Raw genomic sequence first — 22,781 nt, forward strand, 5'->3', positions numbered from 1 at the left:
CTGAGTGTTATATTTAGTACTGGACAAAGCCAGAAGTATGGATACCATTCTTTTCATCAGATTTATAAAGCTGTGCATACACATGGGTCTGTTTAAAGCTTAATTTATACTCTAGAGCGGATGCGTACACGGACAGCTGCGGACACCACGGATGGGTAGTTGTTCTATTTATATTACCTTCTGGGGTCCACTTGGAGGACGCGTTCCACACATGCGCAGAAGATCAGCGTCTACAGGGAGACAATGTTGTGACACAACAGATTGCAGGTACGCGGATGTCCGCACAAAGCATACGCGCACACCCTCTGATGACAAAATATACGTGACACAAACCCTCGTGGACTTGCAGAAACTATCATTTCAGCTTTATAGATCTCAGTCATTGCAGAAGTGGGCACAGGTGCATTTGCCTTAATGAGCCATAAGTGGATGAAGACGCACCTTTAATAATTCGTTTTCATATCAACATGCTGCCCGTTCCACCAGTCTTTAGACCTTTCACTGAAACAAACAATAAAGAAGTAATGCAGTTTCACTTATTGTGTTTCATAGGCGAGGTTCTCCAACAGCACCAGAGCAATTGTCATTACGCACAACCATTACGCACAGCTGTCTGGTCAAACTATGGCATAGTTGGCATAGTTATCAAAAAGAATATTAACAGGGAAATAAAATGATGCCTCTTATGTCAATTAAAAGAATGATGAAGCAATTGATCAATATTAAATGTATAATTCTTTATTACACCATTGGCATTTTACAGATTGCTGTGTAGACACATAAAAATCACACAATCAGTACAACTGGTTATCCACCTAAAAAAAATAATATTTTATTATATGTAGATACCATCTCTCACCTTATCATATAACCCGCAGCTGGTTCTGGAAAATCATGTGTACGCTGGTCTTAAGTGTGTGTGAAATGACACATTTTCACCGCACATTCTCTTTCTATAACTAACAGCTTATGTGTGACTAATGGCGTATGCATGCTTTTTGTCTGATCGTTTATACATCGGGTCCCTGCTGTTTCACCATTTACTTAAAGTTACACCTTGTGGAGTTTCTAACTTTTTTCATGAGTGGGTCCCATGAATGGTGGGTCCCCGTACACAAGCACAAGGACAGACATGCACACACACACACACACACACACACACACACACACACACACACACACACACACACACACACACACACGGGTGACACAGTTCTCAGTCCTGCCAATGGTTTCAAACTATTCCAAAGATCTACAGGTGGCTGTAAGGCACCAAGAAACACAGCAATGCACCAGCAAAAGCAGAGAAGAAGAAGGCTACAAGCTGGAAGTAAGCAATGCAGGATTCAAACTTTCAAGAAAAATCAGCTTTGCAAATGTTTTCTGATGATTATGTTTTAAGGAAACGCATTCAACACATTTGTTAGACCTCAAGGATATTCACAATAAGTTTTAGTGAGAAACACAGAATGTACATTTAGTTAAAACTCCACAGGTCACCAATGATTTGTGTGGGTGCGAATGTCACTCAACACATCCATGGTGTCACTCCACAACATGGACATTACACATTAAACAGGCCACACCTGTTGGGCCTGTTCAGACCTTGTATGTTGTTGTATCCAAATATACCCGTGTCACCTCACACCCCGTCTGGGCAAAATGACAAGTCAGATCCAGCATTTGCCAGGAGACACTGACCACTTCTGGAAGTTGCCTGAGGCCTGAACTGCAGTTACCTTAAAGGAAAATTACTTACTTTTTCAGATTTAATTTATTTGTCATTGTTTGGTCAATATTTGGTAATATACTGTAATTACCCCCATTCCTGTAGATACAGCTGACATCAGAGATACAAGCCTCAGAGGTTGTTTAAATGTTCAACTTTAACATAACAATGAACTGCAGGTCATTGGACATGACTTTTTCAAGAGCAGGGTCAAATATTAAAAAGTCAGTTATTTTACACATAGGGTTAGGAGTAAGGCATCTGCAGTTCAGCTTTTCGGGTGTGTGTTCTCTGGTGTGATATTAGGACAAAAAATAAGCATTGAATTGTTATTAGGGCACAAACTTTGACTGATTAAAGCTGATTGATTAGATTTTTGGGACCCTCGGGGGCAGAGGAACAAGCTGTAAACACACAACACTGACATATTATCATCACACTTTTATTTTTTCATTGTAACATTTTATTTTTATTTTGATACAGTATTTAAACTTTTATTTGGGCATAAACGTAATAATAAAATAAGAAAAGTCAAAATAATTGAAACATTTTAGAGACTTTCCTAAAGTGGTCAGGATGGGGGTGACGGGGAGGACTTTGTCGCATGACCTCAGTATTTCTAATGTCCTGGCTACAGCCTGCATACAGTGAGGTTATCAGAGCTTTTTTGCTGATATTAGTTGCCTACTGCTGCTGGAAACAAGTTCATGAGGGCAGAGTTAGGTGGTTGGAAAACCAAAACATTGAGCTAAAAGAGACTAAAACAGTCCATAGAGTTGAGGTGAACTGCAGAGTTGGTGATGAGTCAAAAATAATGATTAGTGTAGCTTTAAGTAATGATTTCATATGCAATTGTTCCATACTGAGGTTGAAGACATGTAACAAAGGTTCTTACAGACTGTCAATATTCAGATTGATTATGACTGATCTGACTGTGGCCTAGCTGCACCTGTTTTCTGAGGTTTTGTGTTTCCTTAACAGTCCAGCAGAGGTCCCTAGTGTCATCCCCTGGTGTTTTCCCCAGTTGAAACTGTTTCCTGCTGTCTCCTCCTCCCTTCAGATTTCAGGTCCCTCAGTGGAGTTCAGTTGTTTCCGGATTGTATTGATCTGTTTTATGCCTGTTGCTTCTTCTGACAAATCTTCTGAGATTCTGTAGTTTTTGCCTCCATACGTGAAGTAAATCATCCACCTGACGTCTGCTTTGGTACCATGCTACCAAAAGATAATTTTACAGTATTTATTTTGCCATCCAGACAACCATAGACCCAGTACACACTTATGTTGACAGACTATAAGAACTTATGTTGCTTCAGTCTGTGTGGAACAATTGCATATGAAATCATTATTTAAAGATGCACTAATCAATATTTTTTTAATATAAACAATGGATCAAATAACTCATCACCAACTCTGCAGTTTCCCTCAACTCTATGGACTGTTTTAGCCTCTTTTAGCTCAATGTTTTGGTTTTCCAACCACCTAACTCTGCCCGCATGAACTTGTTTCCAGCAGCAGTAGGCAACTAATATCAGCAAAAAATCTCTGATAACACAATCCTTGACCCCAGCCTCAACATTCAAAATGTAATGTTTTTCTTCATGTTCCAGGTATTTAATTGTGGTGATAATACACTATCTGCCTTATAATAATTATATAACCCATAATTAGTGCTGACTAAAGTTATAAAAACCACCAATGATATATCATTTAGGGAGAGAAAGGTAGTTAGATTTAATGAAAGGGGGACGGGACTGTTCAAAAGTCTGACACTTTAGTTTTTATTTAGAGTTACTGGTACAACATTTCTGACACTAAGGCTGTACTTTTCTTTGAACAATAATAGGAACCTTTAAAGAAAACTAAATTTTGTAGCATTTTTATTAGGGATGCACGATATTATCAGCACGTCATCGGTATCGGCCGATAAAAGCTCTAAAATGAAATATCGGCATCAGCCATTTCTGCCGATTATGAGAGGCCGATTTGTTGCCATCTCCTCCGCCGCCTTACTGTGCTTCCCTCCATGGACTGTTTCACTCTGACGGTCCCGGTGCTTCTTCCGCAGGCTCCACTTCACTCAAGCTGCCCGTCAGACCCGCTGCTTCTTCCCACTTTAACTTGAATAACAAACCGGGTTGGATCCACGTGCAGAACCGGGGTTAACGTTAGCTGGGAGGCTAGCGGAGCGTTAGCCGCAGCATTACTGGAGGGAAGCACATCCCCCCCTCCCCATACAGACATATTGGATAAAAAATAAAAATATACATGCTTAGAGTTCTGGTATTCATATCCCATAAAATGATCACCATTAACTGGTTTAAGCCAAACCTTCCAACTCTGGAGCAATGGAAGCAAAGGTTGAAAGAGGTAAATTGCACGGAGAATATTGCAGCTCGCTTGCAACGCAAAATACTAAACTACTAAATCTAATAGAGAAAGATGGACTTCTGTAATAATATACATACTACAATCAAATGTATTAGAAACCAGAACACAAACTGGATATATACACTGTATATTTGAAATGAAATATATATTGCATAATTCAATCTACTAACAAGGGGGTCTGACATTGGGTTTTTTTGTTTGTTTGTTTGTTTTTATGGGGGTTTTTGTTAGTAATTTTACAGCTTTTCACATTCAGTTTTGCTGCTTCAGCACAGTACCACCCTGTCGTTTAATTACCAATCAAAATAACTTGTTTTTACTTGTATTGTGTTATAAAGCTCCACCTTCCAGTGAGGTCTAGAAGTCAAGTGGTTGGCTAAGCGATCTCAGAGATAGAGAGTTAGAATTTCCGAGGGCACATTGAAGCTAGCATTAATCCTAGTACCTTTTCATCACTGAAGGTGTTTCATTAGTGTGAGCCGCCGCCGCGGGGCTGGCACTGGCGATTTCTCCTACCCAAGAGTACAGGAATACTGTCTGTCTTCAGTCTTTCATTTAATAGAGAAAGTTTATATCCTGTCCTGCTACATTTCCCTGCATGGGAGACTTCACAGCCTCAAAAATGAGCAGTTTGAGGGCGTGTAAGGAACCATTTGGTAAGTAAATTATCCAATTGTCCCATATTGTCTTCCTGCACTCAGTAGCATATCATTATATCAGGTAGTTTACGGTGGGCCTACTCATATGTTATGGTGATTTAGTTGATATGTCAAGTGAATTGCAAACTGTAATTCTGAGACCTCCTAAATTTGTCATATTATCTGTCAGAAGTAGCCTACTGTTTTTATTTGAGCGACAAAAATACAATTTTTGATATTTTTAATATTTTTAAATAGCTTATTAGATCGGTTTTTTTTTTTTGGAACATTTTACTTCGCTGGAATTTAATTTGGGGAAACCAGCAAGCGTTTGATGATGAGCCGTTTGTAACCACAGCCAGAAAAGTTTCCACAACTTAAAAATTCCCTGTAGTGATGGAAAACCCGATGGCCATTTAGCTGATGACATCTGTTGTAAAGTAAAACTGCAAACAAACATGTGACCTTCACCCATCCTGTGAGACTGATTGGAAATGAGTATTAACAGAACAAAGGGTTAATATCTTTCAGTGGCCACATATGTGGTGTGGGAGTCATTATCAGAGTACAGGTTGTCTTTAACCTCATTCATATGAATGTTTTGTAGTGTCAGTGTTTCACATAAAAGCAGCACAAGGGTCACAACTGGCTTACCTTTAAAAACATTGCATTTTACTGTCATCCAACTAGACTCATCTCTGGATAGTCTGAATCAAACAACTTAACCTGGAGAGGTTATATAGTCAGCACCTGTAGGGAGAGTGTTTGTATGTAGAGCATTTCACTCCAGGTTTGTGGTATTGCAAATTAAATGGAATTTATTTATACCACTTTCTAATAACGCTTTACAAGCTGTAACTAATGGCTTTATTAATGCTTAATAAATCACTTACTAATGCTTTATAGAGCAGCCCCAAGCCATTTATAAGAAAAACATTTGGGTTGCCAGGTTGTGGCAAACAAATTTTTACTACACATTTTTACTGTTTTCTTAAAAGTTTAAACCACAGCCCCCCATAGTATGATAAAATACCCTCTGTGGTGCCAGCACAAATGAGAAAACATACCAAAGTTCTGTAATGACTGTCTTAATTATGGGTAAATCAGGATGAAATGGCTTATAGAGTGCTTCTATATGTGACAGTCTGGAATAAAGTGCCCTCATGGGTGCCCTTTCAGGTGAAGAAAATGCAGTAGTGCCCAGTAAAGAACCCCCGACAGCAAATGCATGAAGAATGAAGAGTATATAATGCAGTGCCCTATGAGATGCCCTTGTAATGGGGTGAGCTGGAGGTTCTGTATGGGTGGCCCTCTATTGAACAAAAACTGAAGCACAGAGCTGGGTGCACTTTATGGGAGAAAGAAGGGGTGAAGTGCCCTTCCAGTGAAGAACATGAGATACTTTGCCATGTAAGATGCCCTTACAATTGAGTAAACTGGCCATTATGGTAGAAATAATTGAATCCTTTATGTCAGCTGACCTTTAGAAAAATAAAGCACTCTTAAAAACATGTAGTTGTTGTAGCTGACATTATTCCATTCAGTTGATTTTGGTACAGCACCACTCTCAGTTACACCCCTTTAGATTGTTTGGGTCAGTGCCATGGATGTATAATAAGAGTTGGATAGGGCGCCGCCGCTCATCCTTGCAGCCAATTTTTCCCAGTGGCCACTCGCGGTATTTCAGCAAAAAATCCCCCTGTGGCCCAAAAAGGATTTTCCCCATAGACCACTATTGTAAAACAGACGTCTGTAAAACTGTTTACAGGACACCTCAAACTACAAACAACGTCAATTATGACTCTTTCTATTATGAACTTTTATTCATGGAGGTTTTATATTTGTAAAACTTTCCTCAAGCCGAGAAAAGTGATTCAAAAATCTGTGACGTCATCACAATGTAAATGTCTATGGGCCGAGCGGGAACTCGTGGGCGGGGCCAGCAGGGGAAACACTACTGCGCATATTCAGTGGGCCGCACAACACGAAGCAAACCCGGAAGCTAGAAACTTTTTTTTGGCGTATGCGCCAGGCGAGCAATTCCTATAGGCCTGAATGGGCGCCATTTTTAGTCCGGTATCCAGCTCTTATAATACATCCATGGTCAGTGCAGTCTAAGCTGTAACCTTGATCCTATTAAGATTTGTGAAGTAGGTCACATAGCAAGGTTTTTCTTACAATTAAAACAAGTGTATGGATTCAATTTTATTAAGGATGCATTACTAAAGTATGTAGACTGTATTTTCTACATTGGTTTTATGTTCGGGCCTGTCCAAAGCTGTATAACATGCTAAACAATATGTTAGATGGTAGTAGCTAGCTAGCTAGAGACATACTTAGCCGTCTCTATACTAAATATTTGGTGCAAACTGGAAATCAACCTTGTAGTGTAGTAGGACATCATTCTCTATTCAAAATATGTTTACAACTCTTTAGCTTGGATTAACTTGCACTTGTGGAGAGGGAGATTAGCATTAGGTTACCTATGATTATAGAATGCCAAGAAGAGACAGAAAATTGACAACAATACAAAGGGATCTTCAAAATGCCGCTAGAGGCAGCAGGGGGGGAGATGAGAGAGATAAAGGTATGTTTGCATTAGCCATTAGCAATTAGAGGGATGCCCAGTAGGCATGTTAAAAAGTTTTAAAAATGTATTCTGTCATGAAATTGTTATGAAATCTGGAAGAGAACCTTTTGAGTAACCCTGCTAACAGACAGAAAAACAGAGAGGAGTAAAAACATAACTTCCTTTGTAGGGGTAAAAACATACAGGACAAAGGCAAGAGGGCCAGTTCAGTTCTAGTGCTGTATGTCAGTGCCTTGCCACCCCAAGTAACTGGAAAGGCACAAGAGCTGCCATCTTTCAAGGATGTTTGCCAAATCTGTATCGACAGTATTGTCACTGAACTGAAGGTGTCCCACTCTTCCTATGCTCTCCCTACCAGCAATGTCGAAGCTATGCTTATGTGGTCACAGTCTTTCCAAAGCTGACAAAACTCCCCAAAATAGATGCTACATTGCCAGTGACAACTGCATCAGTCGAGCGCTTATTCTCCAAACTGAAGCTGATCAAGACCCAGCTTAGAAACAGATATAGTTCCATTGAGAGGGACATCACAATCGACCGTAACGAGGTCATTAACATTTACAAACCCGTGGCCAAAAGAAATGTCCTTTTATTTTACCTATCTTGCTTCTTGCTTCCCTGTCAAGACTGCTCAAAACAGCTAATTCTCAAAATGTTAATAGTTCCATGTTTTTACTACAGATGTGTTTGAGAGATAAACATTTAAAACATTACCCATTCCCTGTATTTTAGTACAGAGATGTTTGCAAAGTAAATGTTTAAAAAATAAATCCTTTTTAATACTAAGTTGTTGTTTCCTTATATTCTGAATCACCCTATAAAATGTTAAAAATTGATGATGTAGCCTTTTTACCAACTATCGCTGTTTTCTGCTGATGACATTAAATGTATCAGGTGCCCTTTATATTTTTTCACCCCCACCTGATCTAAATAGTGAGCTAAAAAAAGACAAAGGAAGTCATGATGACAGAGCATCACCAAAAGGATTCCTACACAACCTGGCAAACATGCTGTAGCCAGGATTTTAGAAATACTGACGTCAAAAGTCTAAATTTACCCCCTTCAAAACTTAACCCACCAAAGACATTTTTGATGAGCCACCAAATAATTCAGTCTAAAGATGTTTGAGGCAAATTTTTGCCTCATTATTTGCACAAATATATCACTGGAATCAGTTTTATATGCCCCCAAACAGTCATGTACCTGTACAGATGTTATCTGTTTGCACTTACTGTGTGTGTGGAGAACTTCCACGTTCCACTGAGCCCTGCTACATCTCAGCCGTGACTTTACTTTAAGTCCCCCTATTTAGCATATATAGTCAGTCTATAAACATTTAAATAGATAAATGGTGTCCAACACTAGTTGTTAGCAGATATAAGTGTTTATTAATGTATTTGTTAACAACTATAACTCCTCCTGTGGGCAGCCATAAGTGGAGGCTGCTGTATAAACAGATAATAAATGACAATGTATAATATACAATATATAAAACACAGCTGTAATAATATAAAATATGTCCTCATAGGAGAAATTCTAAATTTAAAATACTGTACATAAGTAAACAATTAAAAATGTCCTTATATCAGCTTATCAGTACATTAAAATGTAGTGGACTTAAGTAAGTAGTCTTATTACTGGTTTATACAGCATTAGGAAATAATTTATTAACCCTTTATAAATTCATTTGTTACAACTTTATATAAACCCTTGTAAAGGATGTTTTATTTTCCCCTCCTCAACTCAGCATTGTCTATATATGATTCATATGACTCATACGAAACAACACATCTATGAACATATGATATACATCGCTTTTTATTTCAGTCTCATTTTCAGTGACAGAAATTACCAACAGAATCATCACTGTTATCTCATTATTGTGGATGAGAGCCAGATTGATGGTTGTTAAACATCTGCTGTCTCACCAGAGACGCAAATATAATCTCATGGCATGTGTATTTGCATGTGAACACTGTGTAATTTCCTTTACGTTCAAGTGCAGCCAACTCTGTTTTTTCCTGTCAGTAGTTACTTGCACCACTTTCACACACACACCTTGTGTTTGGCACGAGATAATGAACATGTCCTTAGTCATACTGCGGGCTAATGGCTGTTTGTCTGCAATCCTGTATTATCCAAGTATACACTGTAGTTCCATTCGCCATTACTAAACTGTAATTTATGGCAGAGCTTGAGTAAATCTATAAGCTGAGCCAGGATGTAGAGTTTCAGTTCAGTTTAAAATGTTTGGTCTAATGTTTAAAGTGGAGATTCAAAATGACTGCCAGTTCAGTTGTAGCTTAATAGAATTTATTTTCTCTATTTGGACACCTTATGAAAAAGTTAACGCAACAGCGCACATTCTGTTATTATTATCAAGTAACCGACAGTTTATGTCAGAGTGTGCTAAGCTAAGCGAGTATATAGTATTTTCCAATAGATTTTTGGTAATTCAGAAGCAGTAAAAAAAGCAGTAGTACATAAAACCTCAACTGCAAAGCCACTGACATATTCATGCTGATGGTAAACATGAGTCTGTTGCTATGACATTGGTACCAATCAGCAGTCATCTCTGTGGATGACAAAGAAGAAGAACAAGTATTAATCTGAAGTCAACAGATTAATCATGAATTTACCAAACATCAGATGTTTCAACACATGTTGTTAGGCTAGTTGTTAGCTCCATCAGCTAAATGCTGAAAACGAAAACCCTTGTTGCAACCTTTTCAGCACAGTGGCTGGAAACTGTTGAACCTGACTTAAATAGCTTTGGGCCTGCAGGTTTACAGTCAGACTAATATGGGTTTTTAGAGGCTGATGCTAATGGATATATGTTTGCTTTAAAGTTGATCTGTCCACTGAAACTTAAAAGAAGTCTTTTCTGAAGGCTTTGCCTGTGTTTAAAAAGGTTGGTTCAGCCAAATTTCACAAAAACATATTTTCTCATTGTATCTACCATTCAGATAGTTTTTGTTTTATTTTTCTGGGTTTTGAGTTATCTGTTTCTGAGGTTTCTGCCTCCACCCCAGTACAATGGAGGTAAATAAAATTTAGTTTGTTGTGCTCAAAGGTTTGATGAAACTACTTATTTCTTTACACAGTTAATCCATCCTGTGGATTTATTAAGGTGAACTGGATAGGTTATTGTGTTCAAAGATGGCACCCTATTCATTCCTATGAAGATTTCTCATCCAGAACATACACTGAAAAAGTCTCTTCCTGACACCTCTGTGTTTTTTGACCCACAGAGCATGCTCATTAGAGTCTTTCTCCAGCCGAACATGAGCCTCTGAAACTTGCACTGGCAGAGCCGGCTCACATGAATGGGATGAAATAATTTAAATGATGTGGCTCTTCTAGACTTTCCAACTGTTATTGGACGGAATGGATCAAAGAGTTATTTCAGAGTGTTGCTGACGCTAAGAAAAATGTGTTTGCTGCTTTACAGTTGCTCCTTTTCGAATGATCACACATGGGGAAAATGCTTTTTGGGCCAGTATGTGTCATGAAGTTACAATACTGAGTGTGACCACTGTACCAAAATCACCTCACAGCCCATTACTGGGGGCTAGTTTAATTCACGCAGCATTTTTGTGCAGCATCTCCAGCTATAGAGCACAGTCTTACATAAGATTGGTGAAGCTTCGATTCTTAAACAAATAGTTCCAGCTCATGCCATGTTGTTTTTACATCTCTATGTAGGGGTTGAACGTATTATATACACTGTGTCCATTAGTGAGCTTCAGATGTGTTGATATAGCTGTATTTTCTCACTTTGGACAGGGCTAGCTGTTTGCCCCTGCTTCCAGTCTTTATGCTTAGCTAGGCTAACATTGTCCTGACTCCAGCTCTGTACTAACACACAGACATAATAGTGATATCAGTCTTCTCATTTTCTCTCAGAAAGAGAGCGAATAAGCATAACTTCCTGTAATGTTACTTGAAGGCCAAGTTTCCGGCTGCACCTATTCAGTTGTAGAGGCACTTTACTACATTAAGCTGTTAAAAAGTACACGCCAGGTTTTTGCTGAATTTTTTTGTGTGCCTGTGATTGGGGAGAAACATCCATGCTGATTAGGTGATATGCAATTGAAGAGGTAGTATAAGCATGAATATAACAGTCAAATCCTGTGCAGCTCCAGAATATACGCAAACACACAGAGAGAGACATGCTTACCACCCACTATCAGCTAAGATTGTACATACAAGGTGTGTACAGTATATAGCTGCTCTCAGTCTAGACTGCACTGTGGCCTGGGTCAGGTATTGGCATGCCATTCACCTCCAGTCATGCGTGGAAACAAACTCATGACAAAGCAAACGGCCCACTACACAGGCTGCTTAGAAACTGCACTTTATCCTTTCATAGGAGACATGGGTGGTCAAAATGGAGACAAGCTGGGTTCACCTGCGTGGAATTATGGCCCCTAAGCAATGTATTATGATGTGGTTTATATTTCATCTCTTGAACTTTATCCAGAGCGTGCAGTTACATGCCCTTGCATTCCTAGAGAGGGTGAAACAATGCTCAACTGATCTGGGGTTTGACTTACACTTGATAATTGGGTGACTAGCTTTAAGTCCTAATACTTGATGCACTGTATTTAAAGGGGAATACCTCTCAGGGGGTTCAATGTTAAGTTTTAGCTGATTAAGTGCAAATCACCCATATTTTACATACATAGTACATAATACAAAAACGTTTCAGTTAGTTTTACCTTGCATGCAGCCATTGGTTTATATTCCTTTCAGTTGTATGCTACTGGAATCAGTTGAAGATATTTAAATCCTACAATGTCTTGCCTTTATTTTACACTTTCATGATGTGTTAATGCTATTGCATGTAGGGACAGATTTGAAAACTTGCTTTCTTGGCACATTTAAGGACATTTGAGATTTGACGGTTAACTGCTGGAATGTTAGATTGTGTAGAGATATTGTAGTAAATTGTAGACACAGTTCCTGTCTTTGGTCTTATGCACCAATAGCTACAATCTTTTTTTCCTGATGTCTGAAATTTCAGAGATTTCAGCACCATCACAGAAAATAATGTGCCCTTTATGTGACAAGTAGAAGTGAGGGTGGTGGATGAGCATGTAGTGTGCCCAACTTTCACACAAGAAACCAGAGTCAATGTTTCATCACAGACCTGCAATTAAACATTTGTCTTTAACTTTGAAACCTTTTTCTAACCTTAACCAAGTGTTTTTGTAGCCAAACCCTAAACATACCTTAACCATATTTTATTTGCTGTATACAATATTAGTACCTTTTTGTCTGCTGATAGGGTTGTGTTGTATCAAGATCGACACTTATATAGAGTTGGATGTCACCTGCATAGCTTTGTTGACATTGCTTACAGACGAAGAGCCCTAGTGGTCACACACAAAGACTGAAAAGTAATGGACCCAGGACAGAACCTTGTGGCACCTAATGTCACATGTTTGTTCTTTGAAGATGATGATAAGCTTTAAATTGAGATGACAAAGTTGAAATCTAATTTATAGGTCTGTAACCAGCTCAGGGCTGTGCTTGCAAACTCCTACCCATTTTTCTGTTGAATGAGAATGTTATCAACAGTATCCAAGGAGATGCTTAGGTCCAAAAGTACAAGAATATAAACTTTTACTATAGCACAGTTGATTTTGAGATAATTTACAGATTTCGCAAGAGCAGTTAAAGTACTGTGTGCTGTTTTATCTGAAAACCCCTTGTTTGCTGTTTCTGCAACTCTTGCAGAGCAGAACAGGAACATTCAACATGACATGCAAAAACAAGAGCACGCACATAGTAAGGTTTTAAGACATCTAATCACAATATAATCCTAATTTTTATAGCACCCAGTATCACAAATCACAAATTTGCCTCACCAAAGCTAGTGGTATGGTGACTTATTTAAAAAGCCTGGGCATTAGCCCAGGCTAGTACCTTGAAATTTCCATAGATCTATGTGAAAAGTTTTATTGTGCACAAAAAATGTAATAATGAAGGTGGCTTGACTGAATGTCATAGCAGGATCCCCCATGAATTGATTCCAAGCTCAAATACCCAATAACTAGTTCCTTTCTTGAAATAGAGTCTAAAAGCAACAAGGAAGCAAAGTGCAACATGTCAATATTTCCTAGTAGTCGTGTGTGGGCAGGTCTACAGAGACCATGGTAATGGGAATTTACCCATCATTTCCACTTTAATAGATTACACTGGCTGTCACGTACTTTGGTTAAAACGTTTCTTTCTCCAGAAAGAGAAATCCACCGTCATTGTTAGACACGACAGTCGAAGTACGCATAGTAAGTGCTAGGAAATGCAGAACAATACACTGGAAAAATAGCACTTTGACATGTTAGATCTACAGTACATGGTGTTTTGAGCTCCCACTCATTGATAAGGCTTATGATAATGACTTAGGAAAATCCCTGGACTATCTGAAATGTTAAAATGATCTGATACTTCACAGTGCTTTTACATTCTTTCTATATGTATTCTTTATTTGATTTTTTTTTTTTTTGTGTGTGTATGCTGTTTATGTTTAGGTGTTTTTATATTCATGCCTTTAGACATCAGACCTTGTGCAGAGGAATTTGCGTGTATGTGTGTGTGTGTGTCCACTTAGTCCACTTTGACTCTTATTGCTCTCACCAGACATTGGTAACATATTTCACAATACAGAAACAACAACTACAGTTTGAATTGGAATTGTATGGTGTTAATATGTGTTTCTCTTATTGAAAAGTTACTCAAACAGAGGGAAATAATGCATTTGTTTGGGACTGTTCAGCAGTGGATGAATCCACATTTGATGCTCTAGTGAGTATTTCTGGCAGCAGGATGGTGTGTGTGTGTGATTGAGTCATAATAAACTAAAATGAGTGTGTTCATGGTGATGAAGGAACGTGTCTCACTGATGTGTTTTTAACCGTTTTTTGACAACAATGGAGTTCTAAGGAATAGAAGAATAAGTTATATCAGGCTTTGTAAGGCTATCAGTAGATCAGTTGGTTGGTTTTGGTTTGCAGATGTGATTTGTTGACATAAGGTATAAAATATCATGTTTTTGAACACTGAAAGTAGGAATCTGTTAAAGATATTTTTGCTAAAATCTTACATGAGTGTTATGAAAGAAAAAAATATTTGAAAAGTAACAATAATTTCCCCCTGTTGTGCCAGAATTACTGCCTTGCATTGTTTCAAACGGGGGAGATGTGAGTGATTTTTAGGTTGACATACTGTAGAGGCTGGTTAAAATCTCTCTGTGACCTACATACATGACTGCTCTTTCTCAGGTAAACAACACCTTGAAAGCTGCATGTAGGAAACGGCCTGCTTACACCTGATCACTTAATCCTAATTCTAGTTTCCCATGCAAATTAAAGTTTCATCGTCATAGAGTGTAACCCAAGAAAGGCCAGAGCAGTTCTTTATATGGAGCCCTTTGGATACAATGGCTTTACAGTGACGTAGACAGATGAAGGCCCACATAGCCCCGTCCAGGTATTTTCTGGAGCTGAAAAGCTGCCTTTGTGCTACTCTCCCAACTCATTCATGAATGTGCTCGTTAAAAGAAATATTCCTTTTCAGTGTGGAGGGCATTTGATTTAAGAGTTTTCCATGTTGTTGCTGAACAGTGTATTTATTGTTTCTGAGAAGCTGTGCGCTATTACAAGTTTGTCTGCTTTATCCAGGGACAAAGTGGAGGATAAACACACCTGAACTCACACCTCATGCTTTTTTATTTGACAAAAATTATATAACCTAGATAAAAATAGTGCAATGACATCAAGCAATATCATGAAAAAGTCTGCTTGTGCTTCAAGTTTATAGTTTACTTTGTTATCTGATCACCAGTGGTGGAAAGTAACTAGGTACATTTACTCAAGTACTGTAATTAAGTACAATTTTGAGGTACTTGTACTTTACTGTTTGAATTTTACTGTTTTACTGTACTGTCTTTACTGTATTTCCATGTGATGCTACTTTATACTTCCTCTGCACTACCTTTCAGAAGGAAATATTGTACTTTCTACTCCACTACATTTATTTAACAGCTTTAGTTACTTTTCAGATGAAGATTTGACACAATGGATAATATAACAAGCTTTTAAAATACAACACATTGTTAAAGATGAAACCAGTGGTTTCCAACCTTTTTGGCTTTTGACATCTTACAAAAAGCAGTGTGTAGTCGAGGTCACATTTCACATGTCTATGAGTTGTTAACAGCTCCACCAAATAGTGATTTTTCCCTCTAAACTTCTCACATGCTTTCATTTCAATAAATGTTCAAATGATCCAATATTTCACCAAAAATCAAAGATTAGAGAAAAAGTCAAAAAACTGAAAACAAATTTGTGTATTAGAACTCAAGGCCTAAACGCACTGGAAGCGTCCCGTTGTTTTCAATGGCCAAACACGCACTTGAAGCATTATGAGGCGCGTGAAACTGCCTTGACGCACCTACTCCGACTTTGTTTCAATTTTGAAGCGTCAAATCCGTCAAATGAGTCAAATGCAGACACAGCGACCTAAGCTGTAGATAGTACAAACCAGCTGAGCACGGGCTCAGAGAGATAGCGAGAGAGAGATAGCACGGCTGTGGTCGAGCACAGAAAGCGAGCGGTAGTGAGAACAAAACCGCTGAATGAGAGAAATAATACGTTATATTCTGATTATTTTACGGCAGTTACATTTTAAAGCATAAATAAATAACCATCAAACAGTCAACAGATGATTGGATGGACATAGACGCTCTTAATTTCAGTTTCATTTCCCTCCTCTGCATTTCTCCTTTTCATTCATTCATTACATCCAACTAATGCAATAATAAAAAGAACAAAATGAAAAACCTGTCAACACAGGTTTTTCATTTTGTTCTTTTTGTTTCTTGTTCTGTGGTTGAATTTCAAATCTGAAGCTTGCAGTGTGCCATAGGAGCGTCAATTGACGCACATCATCTGACGCTGACATCATTAGATTATTAATAATCTAATGATGTCATATATAATAATATATCAGTCAGAGGGACCAAACCACTTCTCTTACTGCAATACTTTAACTAAATCAGGCTCACAATACTTATGTACTTTTACTTAAGTAGGTTTTGTCATGCAGGACTTTTACTTGTAATGGAGTATTTTTACATTACTGCATTGGTACTTTTACTTGATTAAAGGATCTGAGTACTTCTTCCACAGCTGCTGATCATGATGTGTCAGTACTACCCAAATCTAAAGTCTACATATATATGTCTGAACTACATGATACTCACATACCAGAATAAGCCAGATAGGTTGAGGATGTGGCTTTTCTGTGTATCTCTGCGGAAGGACATGTAGGAAATGAGTCGAGGTGACAATATATGTTCAGACGCAACACTGAAGCTTTTTTTCTTTTTGCTTACAGACAGAATCAGCTCTGAACCTGTGGAGGACACAGACACAACCAGCTTTGTGGCAGAATTCGTGAGCACCTTTTTATTTATTCTTGCCTCCTGCCATGTGTTTGTTTGACTGTCTCATTGTCTCAACTTGTCTTCTTTCCAGTTTGCTTTATGCTCATTTGTCATTGTTCCTCCTTAAAAAGAAGAGTCTTACAATAATCTGCTAAGAAATGTACCATAACTGAACACACTGTGCTGTGATTGCTAGCGCCTGAGGGCTCATTGAGGAACAAGTTGTAGCAGGCTGTTCCCTGTCTTTGCACACAAGAGAGTCATTTTCTTCCACAGTTACAGACTGCATATTGAATGTTGCCTCAGTTCCATGAAGAGGCTGAATATAAAGCTCCCACAAAAACTCATGTTTCTCAGGTTTCTCTTTTTAGCTTCAGTCATTTTACTTTCTAATATTATCTTGTCTGTCCTTGTCTCCCCCACAGTCATTGGAGGCCAATTATCCTGTGCAAGTGACAGATCGTCATGGTAAGTTAGAAAGTCAAATCAGTGGTCCTTTTTACAAACCGTATTTTAAACATACCCATAAATTCTCTAGAAAAAGGCAGTACTTAAATAATGGCAGAGCGGTCAGCATGAACAAATAAAGGCTGATTGCTAATAAAGGCCAGGTAAAAAACATTGATGGGGGTGGAATTCCCTCTACTATGACATGGTAAATTCAGGAAAATGTACATTTCCACAGCACTACTTCCATCAGTGTAGTGAGACTTACCACTCTGCATTTTTCATTTATATACAGATACTGTTTTCATTCCTTAATTAATTCTAATCACTTATTTTTATTTCAGACTGTGTTTATTGGTTTACATCTCAGAAGCACAACTTTGACAAAAAATCAGTATATGTACCATCCTGTCATCATCCTCTTCTCCCTCCCTATTCACATCTATGTTACGCTTTCTGTAATACAAGAGGCAAAGAAAGTGAGCACTTGCACCAATCCTTGTCTGATTGTAGGCATCACTCAGATCTGTTATGAAATGTAAAAAGGTGCCCATATCTTATAAAAATCCTCAACTTAACCACTTACTTTGTAAGTCAGTTTTTCTAATGCCAAACTTAAAGACATCTCCTTAATCAATTGATGTGATCCTTCCATTTTAACATTTGGCCTGTAACAGATGGAAATTAATTAGTTTGCATTTCCGTATATCTACTCAAAAATCTTCATTAGTGTAACTGGTAACTGCTAATAATAGTCTATTCACTCCTACTCATTTGCATTTTTTTGATCACTGTTAAGATACCCTCACTGAAACTCAGTACTTCCTGCAGATCGTATGAAAAGCCTCAAAACTAAGAAAACACACACACAGTTGCACACTCATGAATTCCATACAGTTTAATTAAACAACATGAATTTGAAAGTAAAAGTAAAAGCCTGCCAGGAAGGGGAGGGATTTGTGCCCTTTAAGCCACTGGAAAGTTTTTCATTAAAACACCTGTGCAGGAAGTCTTGAGTGTCATTGACAGCAGTTTAACAACGATCAAAGAAAACTGCAAAGTTGAAGCAACTGGAAATAATTAATTATTTAATTAATTTAATTTACTGTACATACATTTTGGACTGTCTTCTGTTACTGTCAAAATGCTTAAGCATGTTCGTCAGTGGTGTCAGTAATGTGTCTCCACCAGATGCAGTGACACTCCACCTGACCTCCATGCCCTCTGGATACCGGAGCCCCTCCTCTGACAGGATAAGACAGGTCAGTACTACCACCTTTCATACAGGAAATGCACATAAGCCTACTGAACGCTCGCTCAACCTGCATCTTAACAATGACTGTGAGAGGTGACAATGAAGTCATTGTCACCTTTCACAGATCTGTGGGTGTAATTCTGTAGTATCACTGAAAAACCATACACACAGAATTACATGACAGAACAATCATATAAAGTGTAGTTTCATTTCATTCACACACTCATGTGCACTCAAGTCATCTCTTGATCTTTCCTTTTCTCCCTATGTCATAGAAAATTTACACCAACCGCTAATTCTATGTGAAGTTACATGAATGTAAATATGTGATATACTGTATGTATCAATTGGTTAGACTCTTGTCTTTTTGGTCATTGGGGTCATTCTCAAAAAGAACACTTTGTTGTAAAAAAGAAAGTAGAAAGCATGGCAACATATACAAATGAAACCTGAAAAATATGGTCCCCACCTTCAGACTGGCAGTCCACCACTGTAATGAATCCTTGAAATCCTTATGTCTAATATATATTTTTTGCAAGGGTCTAACGTAAAAAAAAAAGTGAATTTGTTTTAATTTAGACAAACTATTAAAGCAAGCTTACTTTTAATGACTCTTATGTAACAGCCTCTGTGGAACAACAATTATGGGAGGATGGTGAATGCTAAAATGTGGTGTAACATCAGCACAAGTAGGGAAAAGTCATAAGGTTAGCAAACCAACTAGGAATGTCAGCAATATCTATCTATAGTTTTCTAACATTAGCTAATATTAGCCACCATAACTTCCTCTTCATACCAGATCAAGTAAAACTGTAGCAGTAAAACCTCTGAGATTAATGACTTTGAGCATGGGTGGTTTTTTATTGCTTTTGAGTTCAACTTTTCATTTGTAAGAGGGAGAAAGTGTTGTTTCTTTATTTCAAAGGGCAATCAAATAACATTGTCAGGATTCACTGATAGCTAATAGAAAGCCATATAGTGTCCAGCCCACTTTCAACCCAGTTCAGGAGGAGGGTTGAGAAGCCAGGATAGATGAATCACACTGTTTCACAGTGTTCACAGTGACCACCCATGCATGTTTAACCTGCGTCACTGTGTGGGACTAAAAGGGGTGTATGACAGACTTTGTACTATTTTCACCACTGAGAAAAAAAAATCTAGCCTCCGCATGTAGGAAAGAAAACATATTACTATTTCATCATATCAATACTTCCTCTGAGGAGGTGTCCTCTGCTATATGTTTCTCTTAGTTAGAATAGAATGTGTCAAAAACCACATCCGTTACCTACTTTAATATTGGGCTCATTTCTACTGAAGTGTGAAGAATGGATTTCTCAGTCGAAAGACAAATCTCTCGTTATAGGCCACATTTGTACAGTTCTTTCAATGCTTTCCACACAAACTCTATCCAGTACCAAATTTGGTACATAACAATAACTGTATATGAGTCCATAAAAGTTTTATATTATTTAATATGCCACACCCTGTGACTATATGCAGTTGCCAGATTCTTGTTGGTGTGACCTATTTGACATAAACTACAATAACTACAATAAGTTGTGCATATCGAACTCTGAGCAATCCTGCAAAATTTTATGGTATTTCATCCACAGATGATGCTACAATAACATCATCACTCAAAATGGTCACAGCTTGTGGTCATGAGTCTGTTGAAATGTTGAGTGTTTATGGAGAGTATGTATAATGACCACCTTCAACCAATCAGCAATCACCATTTAATTACTACTATGTGAATCATGATGTAGATCTATTTTTAAATAACAACTTTAAAGATTTCTGCTCCACCTTGGCAGAGGCACACACCCTGTGGGTGCTTTCTAATTCCGGCTGTGACTACACAGGATGTGGTTTTGTCCTACTGAACTGAAAGGGGTAGCTTTGAGTATCACTAATAACAGAGCAAGAACACAGACGGCAGAGTGTTATTGTCATTCTCTGTCATGCAGATATCTAAAAGACAGTATTGTTGAAAATAAACATACAATAAAAGGAAAAGTTTGCACTTGTAATTGAAGAAGCAAGAATTTGTCCATTCTAGTCTTTCCTATCATCAGTGTAAAATGTGTACATCGCTCGGGGGGTAGTTTCTTGTTTCTCTGTCTGGTCTTGATGTACTGTAGTGTGCAATGTGGCTTTTGTTGAGACATGTTTAACTTGCAGAAGCCAGTGAAAATGCACATAACTCACATAAGAGGAGACATGCACCTGCTACAACCAAACTATTGAGAAAAAAAAAACTGCCAGAGAGAGGCACAGCTGTGTTTGAAGTTATTTGAGTGGTCGGAAGACTAGAAAGGCACTATATAAATGCAGCCCATTTACCATGTATGAACAGTAATGATTTGTGTTTTGTCTTTGTTATAGCCAGTTGAAGATGGTGAGGAATGCACCTGCCCAACATCTACTTCACCAGGTATATTATTCTTATAATGATAGGAAAATCATTACAAAATGACTCCGCATGAAAATTGACAAATATATTCCTAGCATCATCAGCCTCACTGAATCAAGGAAATGTCATTTTGAAAATGTATGAATGTGCAAGTTGTGTAATAACAGGAACATGGTGTTATTGATGTGACAACACCCTACAAAGTTAAACTTACATTTATTCTTTTTTAAATTTGATGTTAATATAGTTTAATTTGTAATGCACACATCTAGAGCTAACTCCATTTTACGTGTCAATCTCTGAGTTTAGACTTCCCCAAAGAACTGCAGTTACTAAACAGTCCCTGTGAGAAATGCTGCTGCCCAGCACCTCCTCCCAAGATCAGCGACCTCATGAACGACAAAGATCTCCTGGATTTACTACGGCTCAAACTGGATCCAAACCACTGCACCATCAAAAACTGGAAGAACTTTGCGAGTCGCTGGGGGATGAGCTACGATGAACTGACCCTGCTGGAGCACCGGACCCAGGGCTCTTTGTCCCACAGCCCTACCCAGGAGTTCCTGCTGCGCTACAACCAGAAGACGGTCACTGAGCTCACTGAACTTTGCCGCATCTACCAGCGCATTGATGTGCTGCGACTGCTGCAGAGCTGGATAGAGAAGGACTGGCCATCACGCTGGCAACAGACTCATTAACCAGCTGCACCCACAATTGACTCTTTGCATATTTATCCTGTTTCTCTTTTTTTCTTCTGTCAGGGTTGTACTTGTTAGGAATTTCCTCTTCCTCTTGGATACATTTTGCCAAATTTTGACTTTAGTAACTTTATCAAGTGATTTTAGGCAAAAGTCAACAATGACCAACAACTGAAAAGATTCTGTGGAGAATGTCAATCACTTGGTGCTTAAGGTAGCACATTATCTTACAGACTGCATAGCACTAACAAGGTTTACTACTGATTAACAGTTTGGCTTGCTGAACATTTTTGACATATGAGCGACATAGCTTTTGAGATGGAGATGTTGGTCTGACTATCTGTTGGTTGGTTGGCTCACCACTGTGGTCCAGACTGAAAGCTATTGGCTATTGGATGGATTGCCATTACATATTGTACAGACATTCATGGTCCCCAGAGGATGAATCTTACTGACTTTAGTGATCCCCTGACTTTTCTTAATTTTGTATGGACATTCATGGTTCCCAGGCAATGTATTGTTATTACTTTATTGATCCCCTGACTTTCCATCTAGCACCACCATGAGGTTCACATTTGTGTGTTTTTGTTTTTTTGTTGGTTTTTTTTTGAGAAATCTGGTACTCACATTCATGTTTCCTTGAATTGTAATAAACTTAATGATCTCGTGACTTTTTCACTAGCACCAAAATTTCAATCTGTCCAACATTTTGGTTTATGACCAAATACCCACAAAACTAATGACATTCTCAGTGTTCAGTGCTAATTAGCAAATGTAAGATGGTGAACATCACGTGAATGTCAGTGTGTTAGCATTGACATTATGAGCATGTTAGCATGCTCAAATTTAGCTCAAAGCACCACTGTGCCCATAAGTACAGCCTCACAGAGCTGCTAGCACAGCTGTAGACTATTAGTCTTGTTTTGTATGTCTTGATGAAAAAAAATTTAAAAAGAGAATGGCAGAGTATTTATTTTTTCATAAAATATTTTTGTTTTATTTTTGGAAATAACACTGATCCTTAATGCCACAATCTTTGAGTAATATGGCTGTGTCACATTTATTGTTGCTCTATATTATATGGAAAGGAGCTATGCAGGAAATATCAGGACTAATGAAAAAATAGATCAACAAGTATAATTATTCTTTCATAGAGTTCTCCCCAATTTGGT

At 38.2% G+C, this 22,781-nt stretch overlaps 1 protein-coding gene across 2 annotated transcripts; it reads left to right on the plus strand.

The window, feature by feature from the left end:
* Positions 1–3,585: 3,585 nt before the first annotated feature.
* On the plus strand, positions 3,586–22,284 carry edaradd (EDAR-associated death domain). Of its 2 annotated transcripts, none has more exons than XM_067609313.1 (6): positions 3,586–4,096; positions 16,748–16,806; positions 17,222–17,264; positions 18,435–18,505; positions 20,884–20,932; positions 21,221–22,284. In XM_067609313.1, the coding sequence occupies exons 1-6, from the start codon at positions 4,075–4,077 to the stop codon at positions 21,607–21,609; spliced, it is 633 nt and encodes a 210-aa protein (XP_067465414.1). In that variant the 5' UTR covers positions 3,586–4,074; the 3' UTR covers positions 21,610–22,284. The 2 variants fall into 2 exon arrangements, with proteins under 2 accessions (XP_067465414.1, XP_067465413.1); XM_067609312.1 differs by lacking the exon at positions 3,586–4,096 and adding an exon at positions 4,560–4,773.
* Positions 22,285–22,781: the final 497 nt, after the last annotated feature.

Source organism: Thunnus thynnus, chromosome 14, assembly GCF_963924715.1.
Source record: "Thunnus thynnus chromosome 14, fThuThy2.1, whole genome shotgun sequence".
In the NCBI taxonomy this organism is placed as follows: domain Eukaryota; kingdom Metazoa; phylum Chordata; class Actinopteri; order Scombriformes; family Scombridae; genus Thunnus; species Thunnus thynnus.